The sequence below is a fragment of the Argiope bruennichi genome, chromosome 10 (genome assembly GCF_947563725.1).
Source record: "Argiope bruennichi chromosome 10, qqArgBrue1.1, whole genome shotgun sequence".
NCBI classification, from domain to species: domain Eukaryota; kingdom Metazoa; phylum Arthropoda; class Arachnida; order Araneae; family Araneidae; genus Argiope; species Argiope bruennichi.
This window is the reverse complement of record NC_079160.1, coordinates 68,004,279-68,015,370: the sequence shown is the minus strand read 5'-3', so window position 1 is coordinate 68,015,370 and position 11,092 is coordinate 68,004,279. Positions and strand designations below refer to the sequence as shown.

At 28.3% G+C, this 11,092-nt stretch overlaps 1 protein-coding gene across 10 annotated transcripts in view; it reads right to left on the bottom strand.

Moving 5' to 3' along the window:
* Positions 1-3,224: 3,224 nt before the first annotated feature.
* Positions 3,225-11,092, bottom strand: part of LOC129988941 (sorbin and SH3 domain-containing protein 1-like) — a 213,980-nt gene continuing 206,112 nt past the window's right edge. For 9 of the 10 annotated variants that reach the window (XM_056097228.1, XM_056097226.1, XM_056097229.1 and 6 more), the window contains 4 exons: positions 10,111-10,192; positions 8,306-8,388; positions 6,502-6,684; positions 3,225-3,535 (listed from right to left, as the gene is read on the bottom strand). In XM_056097228.1, coding sequence (XP_055953203.1) covers positions 6,516-6,684; positions 8,306-8,388; positions 10,111-10,192 — 334 coding nt within the window. In that variant the 3' untranslated portion in view covers positions 3,225-3,535; positions 6,502-6,515. The remainder of the gene's footprint in view (positions 3,536-6,501; positions 6,685-8,305; positions 8,389-10,110; positions 10,193-11,092) is intronic. The other variant, XM_056097227.1, reaches the window with a different exon arrangement.

The following is an 11,092-nucleotide window of genomic DNA, read 5'->3' as shown; positions in this document are numbered from 1 at the left end:
TTTAAGGCTATATCCATATAATTACAAGATTATTGAAGTTGATACTCTTAATGGTTGTACTGTAAGTAATCCTTTTGTGTGCAACTTTAATGTTAAATATTTATATAGATTACTTTCTTTTTGAAGCGTGAAATATTTTATGTTGTATTGTCATGTATTAATGTACTATAAATATTTGTTCATTGCATTTAAGAAAAAAAAATGTATTGTTGATTTCAAGAAATATTTGTTTATTGTTGTAGTATTATTTTTATCTTGTTAGTTCATATTAATATATATTTTGAATTAATGTACTGTTACATTTGGAGGATATTTTGGTTTTCTTCTGTTAAATTTCATTTATTTTTAGATGCTTTCTTTGAATAAAATGTGCATGCATTTATCTTTAGAGATCATAAAGTGCATTTATTTAGTCCCTGTTCTGTGGATTTATATCTTTTTTTTTTATCTTGTTTTTTTACGGCTACTTTATTTTCTACTTTTGCAATTTTTATTCTTAAAATTATTTACTGCAAAGCTACTGAATGCTTAAAAAAACATTCAATTCACATTGTACATAAATGAATTGTGTATGAAAAAAAATATGTTAAATATATTTAGTAAAATATGTTGAATATATTTTTTGGAATGTTTTCCTATACTTTTAAACTACACACAAAGACTTTAGCTACATATGTATTAATTGATGGTTTAGATAGAAGTATGTAAAATTTCTATTAATATGTCTTCAATTTTGCCATATTCTGAAGCCTTATCCAATGAGCCTTTTCAGGACTTTGTTATATAATATATATGTATCTATATGTATGTATGTGTGGGTTTACTAAAAGCTATAAATTTAAAGCAAGTTTAGAATGTCATCATTCTTTTTTTAATTTACTGCAACTTATCTATCACACACTCAGCAATGTGTCTCATTTACATTATCTTAGGAAAAAAACCCTGTGAATCACATGCCCATGATATGTCATAAGCTTTTGCCAGTTCTTCATGTTCCATTATCCTTTTGAATGTTAAATGGATTTAGATGTATTAGCACACATCAATCTCCAGTGTTAAAATTTTAAATATCGTTGAAAACTTCTGCAGCATTGTGAATTTATAAATTTTCAGAGTACTCATTTAAAACAAGCATTTGCACATTCATTTCAAATAAAGGCATTCAGATTAGAATGCCCAGCCAATTCTTAAATTATTTTAAAATTTTAAAAATGGTTCATATTCATTAAATAAGATTTAAAAAAATTGAATTGCTCAAATCAAAACTGCACAGGAAAATGCTCATGTTTTGATGCAAATCTTAAATGAGTACTTATGAATTTGATGCATTTTTTTTAGTCATCTGCCGAGTATTGTTGCTGCAATGAAATGCTGCTTAATATTAATTGTACATGTGGAAAAACTCTCTAAATACTCTCCATTTGTGTGTGTGCTGCTCTAGAATAGGAAGATCAATCTATTCTTATGAGTGTTTTATCAAAGAGCCTGGTTTGATTCCTGACGAATATCCACTCAATTCTGGATGACTTCTATGTTCATGTATATTATTGAATCTGTGATCTAGCATTTGGAAACCTTGACTAATAACTGTGTATTCCATTACCAACGTTTGTTTTGCTGAACTTTTGTCGCATGGTATGTACTGATAGAAATGATTTACAAGTGGATTCGAGCATGTTGAAATCGACATACCATGTTATCACACATAAAAGGTGTTCTACACATGAATCAGGTTTTTACTCTATTGTATCTATATCTCAGTGTTATTGGTCTGCTTCTGAGCATTTTGATCTGTAAGTACAGTGGTGTAAAGTTTCCTCTGTCTATATTGAGATATTTTAAAAAGTAATGTAGAAAACATCTCTCTTGCTCATGATAAAATGTGTCAATAGGAATAAAAGTATAATGTCTGTTTTCTTATGCATGTTCTTTTCTTTGTACATTTTAAATTACAATTAAAATGAATCTGTGATTCTAAATTTCATGTATGGTGGAAGTATTATCCATTTTCAATACAACTTCTGTGGGAACAAATAACTTGTATTCATTGCCCCTCACTGTTAAGAAATACCATATAAATTAAAGTACACTCAATTTCCTTGTTATCTAAATAAATGATAGGTTTTTAAAACTATTGCAACAGGAGAATAAGATGCTGGAAAGATAAAGCCTTTTTCAGAATTAGCTTTAAAAAGTGTAAAAGGGGCTTTAAAAAAGTGTCTCAAAGATCACTTACTTTTGCTACTCCTACTGTATTGCAGTTGTTTATACTTCTAACAATCAGCCCAGTTCTCATAAATATGAGATATGACAAATACTTAAAACTTCATACTCCATTCTAGTTCGGAAACATGGAACCATTTGTAACTGCATGTATTACTATTAACAAAACGAAACATCCAACATTGTTTTATGCAAAAGAAGCCAAAATTTTGTGAGTAAATCTACTTAATATCTTTTGTATGAAATTATTTACAATATATTGCAAAATGAGCATATAAGTTAATTCTTATTTTAAGTGTTTTATTTAGCATATTCAAATTGCTGTTGTTCATTTTTTTTTTCTTTTAAATCCAAGTTTTAGAAGAGTTAAAGAATGTTAAATTGATGGCGTTTTAGGATATCTGCTATTTTATCAACAAAAATCATTTTCTTGTTGACATTTTCTTTATCTTCCTCCAAAAATGTCATGAAGGATATATGTAGCAAGGCAAAAAATTATTAACCTGTTAACCGGGTGGGACTAAATATTTCAATGCGAAATGAGTAGACTATAAGTTTATTAACCGGTTAAATTTCAATTTCGTAGAGTCAGTGGAGGGAGCCAAGTAATTGAACTCTCAAATTTTCATATGTGTAAATTTGCTCTTTTTCATACAAATATTGTAGTTCAATAAAAACTTGACTATTGTCTAAAATTTGATAAAGGCTTAATTTAAAACCATGAAGTTTCTGAATAATTGGATTTATCGTTAAGTATAATTCTTAATTTCTTAAAGAATAATAGGGTCACGGCAATCTGAAAACCAGGTCAGATGATAAAATCAATATGACCCAACAAGTCCCAAGACATTTAGTTGCAGTAGTTCATCAGAATTAACTACTTAATTCTTAAACTTTCTACTACATAAATGACAACACTGGCAAAAAAAAAAAAAAAAAATGTAGCTTTTTTTTTTTTGCGAGCTTAATATCAAAAAAATGTTTATTGAAACAATTACTCATCACTCCAGCAAAAATTTATTTTCATGTAACATTTATATAATTCCAAATCTATAGGATAAATATATCTCGAAAAGTTTCTATATATGATTAAATATTTTTCAATGTATGATTCATACATAAATTGCTTATCTTTATAAAATGTTTTGTTTCAAATGAAAAAATGAAGCACTGTTTTAAGAATGTCTGTACAAGTTTTTTTTTTTTTTCTTTGATTGGCAAGAGCACTTTTTTCCAATCCACTTTGAAGAAAGCTAGAACGTTGTTCGACGCAAGACTAGACACAAAGATCAAGAATCTTTCGAAACTTCATCTGGAAAAATAATATGAATACAAAACTTAAAAGGAAAAAAAAAAAAAAAAAATGATACAAGGTTAAGAAGACAATTTTTCTATATGCAATAACATGTTAAATTTTAAAGTTTTTGTATGGCAATAAAAATTAATAGTGGCATAAAAAAACACTAGATAACCTTAATAGAATCAATACAACAGGAACGATTAAAAATAATTCATTTAAAAGCTAAATAACTGCTCAAGGTTGTGGAATATAAAAGCACTTTTGAATCAATTTAATATATGCTTGCTGAATAAACTGAATTAAAAATCAATTAGAATAACACTCTGAAGGACGAAGTATACAAATGAAAGATAGAAGAAACAAGTAATTAAACCAAAATATAAAAACTAGACAACTACTAAAATCTTTACTTTTAAAATAAAAGGGCAATGGATTATTTAAGGGGTGGACAGCACATTCTTTCAATTTAAATTGATACAGAAAATGCATTAGCCAAAAATGGCTATTCCAAAAATGGCTCTCTTCCCGCTTTCATACCTAAAGAAACTTCAACTATGGCTGACAGAGCACTCAAGTGCATATATAAATTTGTAAGACTTAAGGATAATATCCGAATGAATAAAAATCAAGTTTAAATAAAAATAAATTAAAAATTTGTTTAAAGCATCAAAAAAATTTCCGGGAAACGAGTCCCCAGAACAATTAAGAAGCTGAAAACCAAATGAATTATAGCCTCTCTTTCACATAGAGAAATCAACATTTTAAAAATTCAGAGAATTTTGGAATTTTATTACTTCAAAGCTAAGGAGCAGCTGAAATTCTAGATCCTTACTGTTTTTGAGAGGAAATATGTTGTTTTTATTTTAATATGATATTTAGTTATGTTAACGAAAATTGAAAGTTAGGGTATTTTGTTTTTCATCTCAGTTGTCGCATTGGCAATTGTTATTTGTTTTTATTAATTGTTACTGTCTAAAGGGAAGAGTATTTGCCTAGCAAATGATACCATCCTAAATTGAGTGTAGTTGCGAGGAAGTCTATTTTTTAAGTTTTATTACTTTACTGTACTCATGTTATAAAACTGAATTAAAAATGCATTGAAAATTAGATACACCGTGACTTTATGCGTAGATAGAGATGGTTTGTTCGAGTTCCCTTAAGTATTCACATTTTCTGCTAGATTATATTATAGATGGGTATATTTGCATGTGATAAGAGTTAATTATTTAAGTTAACAATTTCAGGTTCGGATTATCTAACATATTAAGAAGGCAAATGCCTATGGGCCAACAGCTTGGTGGGACAGACCAGAGATTGAAAATACAACGGGTAGGAGGGGGGGGGGGCAGAGTAATTGAAATTTGTGCTTTCATTTAATTTACAAGGACTGTGTACTCGAATTTATTTAAATAAAAAATCAAGTATCGTTTAAATTTTAAAAAAAATATTTTGGCAATTTCTGTAATAAATTATTTTTAACAGATTTTATATTATGTTGTTCCATAAAGAAGAAATACCGCTTTATTTTCCTTAAGATTTCTTTAAAAAACTTGTAACTATATTTTTTTATCATGTTTAAAATTATTTTTAAATTATACATATATAAACGCGAGACATTGAAACCAATTCTTTTGGTAATCACCTCCAATTAAACGCATTATTTGTCAAATTTACTATTTAAAACTGTATATATAGAGATTAAATTAAAATAAAAACTACAATTTAATGCTTCTGGAAGTTGGAAAGAGAAAAAAGGAGGATCCCGTGATTTGCACCGCGATTTCCACTTATGGGTCCATGACAATGTAATTCGTCTATGAGCATCTTCAGTCTATGAATTCCCAATGCTCTTCTGCGTATGATTTTTTTTCTGCCGGAGAGTGGGTGCAGAACAACGAATATTTCTTCTTAATAATGATTTGTAGTCGTTCTAATTTTTTCGTTATGCAAGTCATCTAGCAGAAAAAGGTTATGTTTTCATTACTCATTGACTGAGTTTTTTACTGATAGACAAAACTAATATCGACTTCAAAAGTCTGAGAATTTTAATTCCATTTGCTATTGCTTTGTTTGTCAGAAATTGATTATATGATAGCAACTGAAGAATTCAAAGTATTAAGCAAAACTCAATATGGAAAAGAATCTGTGAGTAATTATGTTCAATTCAATGCTACGATTTCAATAAACATGTTAAAATCAATAAGCCCACTCCACGAATTATGATATTAGTGGAGTGGGCCTAAAAAATGTTCATAAATTTCGCCTCATAAAATGTTCTATAAAATTTTTAGAGGCGGAACTATGTTTAATATATTTTTGCCTATTATATACACAAAATATTGACTATTTTTCAAAAAGTATTTGCTCGAGTTTTCATCGGGCACTTTGAAAATTCTGGATATCGTATAGACGCCGATAATCAGAATCGGGAATAATTAGAGAATGTTAATCTCTGGCTAACTAAATCCGGCCCAGTTTAGTAAGAGCTACTCACTAGTTGAATTTTTTTCTCTTGTCAAATGTAATAATCTTGTCAATCTTATGTCTGCCTTTTTTTGGGCGAGAGGGGGAGGCGGTTGGTACGATTTTAGCGTACTTGGCGAGAAATCGGATTTTGTTCTTATCACAGATTGTAAAAATTGAGTCTTTTATTAGAAGAATTGTAGCTTGTTATAATTTACAATTGAGAAAATAAATACCTTTGTTCAGTAATAATAGAATATCGCGTTGCAGTTAATTTTAAGCAGCATCTTTCTATTTATGAATGGGAAATGACTACTCTGAAATTTAAAAAAGTACGAAACTTAAACACTTTTCTATAATTATTATAGATTACTTAATTAGATTACTGTATTGTTCTAAAGTTATTTAGGCGGATTTTCAGAAGATATTTAACAACAAAGGATTTCATCAGCCACTTCAAATATCTTTTTCATGTATTTGAAGTGATCAAAAAGAAGTCGATTAATTATACTCACTTCTGCTTCGAGGATTAAATCCTCTCGACATAATTTCCCGGGAAGGTTCCGAAGAGGCCTGTTCTGAGAGAAGTTCCCACATACCAACCGTCGTCACACTTCTCCATCACGTACACCGTGTCGCCCTCTTTCAATTCCAGCTCGTCATCGTTCTGAGGTTTGTAGGCATATAAGGCTCGGTATCTGGCAATAAAAAGAAATGCATCATATAATCTGATATTTAAGAATAATGAGAGCATTTCAAAAACATTTTTCAAATACAGAACTTCCATTTTCAAAGTGCTGCTATGTTCTCAAAAATTCATATTTCACATGCCTGTTGAGTAAATACTATAATTTTAATTCAGATCTACAAAAGAATTATTCAACAAATAAGTTGAATATAGTTAAGATGTCTATAACTTTATATTTGGAGCAGCATGTCAAAAAGGATTTAGTGCGTCAAAATCCAATTATATCCTATCAAATGTATAGGAAGTCCGAGAATTCTTGGACACATTAGAAAATCATTTAAATGAATAATTAGAAACAATGATGTTTCTTCAAAGCTACTTATTATTAGTAATTATCATTTATTAATATGGCTTATAAAGTTTTATTTCATAATATTGTTATATCTCAGAGTCCGATAGATGGCGCTATGGATGACCAGCTGATGATTTAATGAGAAAATATCACTCAGTAGTCGTAGCATGCGATTTTCAAAATTAAGTTCCTTAGATATTCTTTTCTTATGGGGTTCTGAAAAGATTATATTTATAAGATGCTTTATAATAATATGTAGGGTTTAAAGCATCGTATCACAGCTGCTATTCAATCTATAACAGCTTAAATGCTTGCTAATGTATATAATGAAATAGACTATCTGCTAGGCATATTATGCTTACTAAAAGGATTTCTATTTGAGATCTATTAATTTTAATGGTTCCAGTGCGAATAATTAAAGACATATTGTTTTTATACCTTATAGTTTTTGCATTGCAAAATTTTACAATTTCCCCAGCATTTCTCGGACACACTTTATATATATATAAAAAAAAAAAAATCAAAATTTCTTTAATTCTCCAATTTTTTTCCTCAATGCAGCCAGAAAAAAGGTACGCCGATTTTAGCATCAACTAGTGAAATGAGTCATTCACCATCATTTTAAATATTAATGATGTGATAACAATAATGCTTTTTAGACCATTTCTAGATTTATTACAACGAAAAACAAACAAAGAAACAAAGAAAAAACCCTACAATCTGAGAGGAAAAATTTCGGAGCAAAGAGAAAAATGCAGAATTTATTGGTTAAGAACTCACCGCTGATTTTCAAATTTAAAGATTGCATAGAATTGTGACAAAAGATACTAGACCCATACCTTTACATTCTTACTATGCCTATACACATCTCACTTTACACTAAGGTGATATGTTGCCCACAAGCTTGAGTAGTTATGTTTGTATCGCAATCGCTTATTATTATTTTCTTTTCACTTACCTTGAGCTTCTGTGGAATAATCGCTAATTTTCACACTCATCAAACAGTAGGAAATGTAACAAAACAATTTTAATCGAATATTTCATCAGATAAATAAATTATTATAAAAAAAGGGGGCGAATATCTCGAAAAAATATTTTTAAAATAATTGTTAGAAGCAACTGCATTAAATGAATTAAGGAATACATGTGCATTATTTATACACACACACACACACACACACACACACACACACACACACACACACACACACACACACACACACACACACACACACACACACACACACACACACACACACACACACAAATCTATACTTACGGGATTGGTTCATTGTAGGTATCGATATGCAATGATTGTGTGAGTGGTGATCTGGCCTCGGATTTTTCCAACTGAAGCGGAGGCTAAATGTGAAAAAAAAAAAAAAAAAATGTGTGCTTAAGTGTACAATGGAAAAAAAAATTGTAAAGCATTCTATATACAATAATGGAAAATTTATAGTTTTGAGATTAACACAGCCAAAAAAAAAAAAAAAAATATCACTATATCAGAACATAAATTCTCAAACTATTACTATACTGGAATATTCAAAATATATGATTTTAGTCTCCATTTAACAGGATAATGTACAGGCCGACAAAAAAGTATTCAAACACTACTCTTTATTCCAAAACTAACAGCAGCGATGGTATTTACAACAAAATTTTGAATACCAGTAGCTGTAGAAATATGTTCTCTATAAATATATGTAATGTTTCTTCAAGTTAGGGTCAAATGAATATATGTCTCCATATTTAGACATATATTCATTTTTTTTTCAAACAGCAACATTCAGTTTCGAAAATATATCTGAATTCACCAGATTAAAATAATTCATATTATATATATATATATATATATATATATATATATATATATATATATATATATATATAACATTTTATAATTTTGAATAAACGATTAATGAGTTACAAGTAATTGAAAATTTGAATTCCTAATGTTAAATGAGAGTTCCCGTTTTTTCAATATATTTCAAAATATAATTAATCTTTGGGCATAATGCTTATTATGCATTAAAATACTTAATAAATAAGACACAATTAATACATTTAAAAAAATATAAAATCAGATTTATACATATATTTATTAATTTTTAAATTTGCTATTAATTTTTTTTTGTTTACATATAAATAAAAATGTTACCGAAAATACGCGGTTTTAGCCGTCTTGCATATGACTGACGCTCAATTTCATATGGCAGTCATAAACAATGGGAGGAGGAATGCATTTCTGAGCACGATCGTCAAATTAAAAGTGTGCGGCATTGGTGCGGCAAAGGATTCTTTATAAATCTAAGATGTTTCCATTATTTTGATAACCACCTATATTTGTTTTTAATAACTCATTTGATTCCAGTTTGTCCGGCATTTGCCTGTTTACAGTATTATTGAAGTAGATGTTTGCTTTTAAGAATATTCTAATAACTAAACGAAAGTAATGGAACAGTTAGGAACCTAATTAATTATATTTGATAAAATGTTAATATTATAATAATATTTTATAATAGAAATATTATGAACTTAATATTATAATGATATATATAATCATTTATAGAATTTGTATTCTTTATAGACTTATTTATTTGTCAATTACGAAAATAAATTTTTTAGAGTGATCTGTTTGAGGCCCCTTCTCAATTTAGCGATGCTACGTAGCTGCCTACAGTTACATTTCGATTCACCACAATTAAAAAAAATATATATTATTTTGGGGAAAATAAAAAAGTTCTAATCAATTTAAATTCTAAAATAAAAATACAAACGAAAGTTCGTTTTAAACCTTTATTTACAGCATTATTGTAACATCAATTTTTGAATTTCATTTTTGCAACTCAGGATAAGTAACCCCAGAAAAGAGGAAATAACATTTAAAATCAATTAAAATAATTTAATTAATGTAATGCATTATTAAGATTTTTAATTCCTGCCTTTAACTTATATCTACTGTTTGCTATCGGAGTTATATTACGAAGATATCAGAATGATTTAAAGGGTAATTTCAAGTATTGTCAGCATATAAAGGGCAAAGAAGATGTCGAAAGATTTTTTTCAAACAAACGTTCTTACCTTACTTTGAAGCGGCCTCAAACCCGTGTTGAAAGTCGGTCCCTCGTGTGTTTTTGGAGGTGATCCACTGATGAGAGAGCTGCTGCAAATAAGGGAGAAAAAGAAAAAGAAAAAAGTTTATAAAAATATATCACAGCACAGCATATTCTGAAGCAACCATAAGATGCATTTTGAAAATTTTTCAAAATATAAAAATAGCGAAAGGTTAACGAACTTCATCCGTTCTAGAAAGTAGTCTTACCCGAATTAACGGATAAAAATTGTTATTTTTTATTGCGATGGAATGGTTCTTGTGATCGCCAATAATAAATGCAAATTATATTATTTATTATTAAACTATTTTTTATATAACTAACTTTTTTATGTATAAATAGCTGCCTTTGGCGACCAGCTTGCACACCACATATATTGACTGTGTTTACTTTCAAGTAAGTCTCTTAAAGTGAGCTCCTGATTTTCTTTATAAGATATTTTTAGGCAGTATATTTTAATAAACTTTAAAGACTGCTATTTGAATCAAATTCTGACAGACATTAAATCCGTGTTATTTTAATAGCGTTACATCTGTCTTGTTTATAGTGAATATGAAATTTCTTAATACAGTGAAGTCCCATGACGTCATAGTACCATTAAAACTTAAATATCTAAATCATATTTTAAATAACAAGGTGTCTCTTTGGTAATGTAATTAATTTCAATTTCTGATTCAACTTGCAAATTAGACAAATAATAATAAGAGGCAATCTTTTTTTTAGCTATCAATTATGGAAAAATAATTATGCATCAGATATTGCATGAAATATCAAAACAGCTTAAATTTTGTTGTAATAATAAAATCTATATCTGAAAATTAAGCAAAAAAATAAAAAAATAAAAATAAAAATAATAATAATATCTAAATTTAGACCAAAAAAAAAACTAAACAAAAAAAATAAATTTGCATTCTTGCAAAGATATACATATGTGTATGTGTATTGGATTT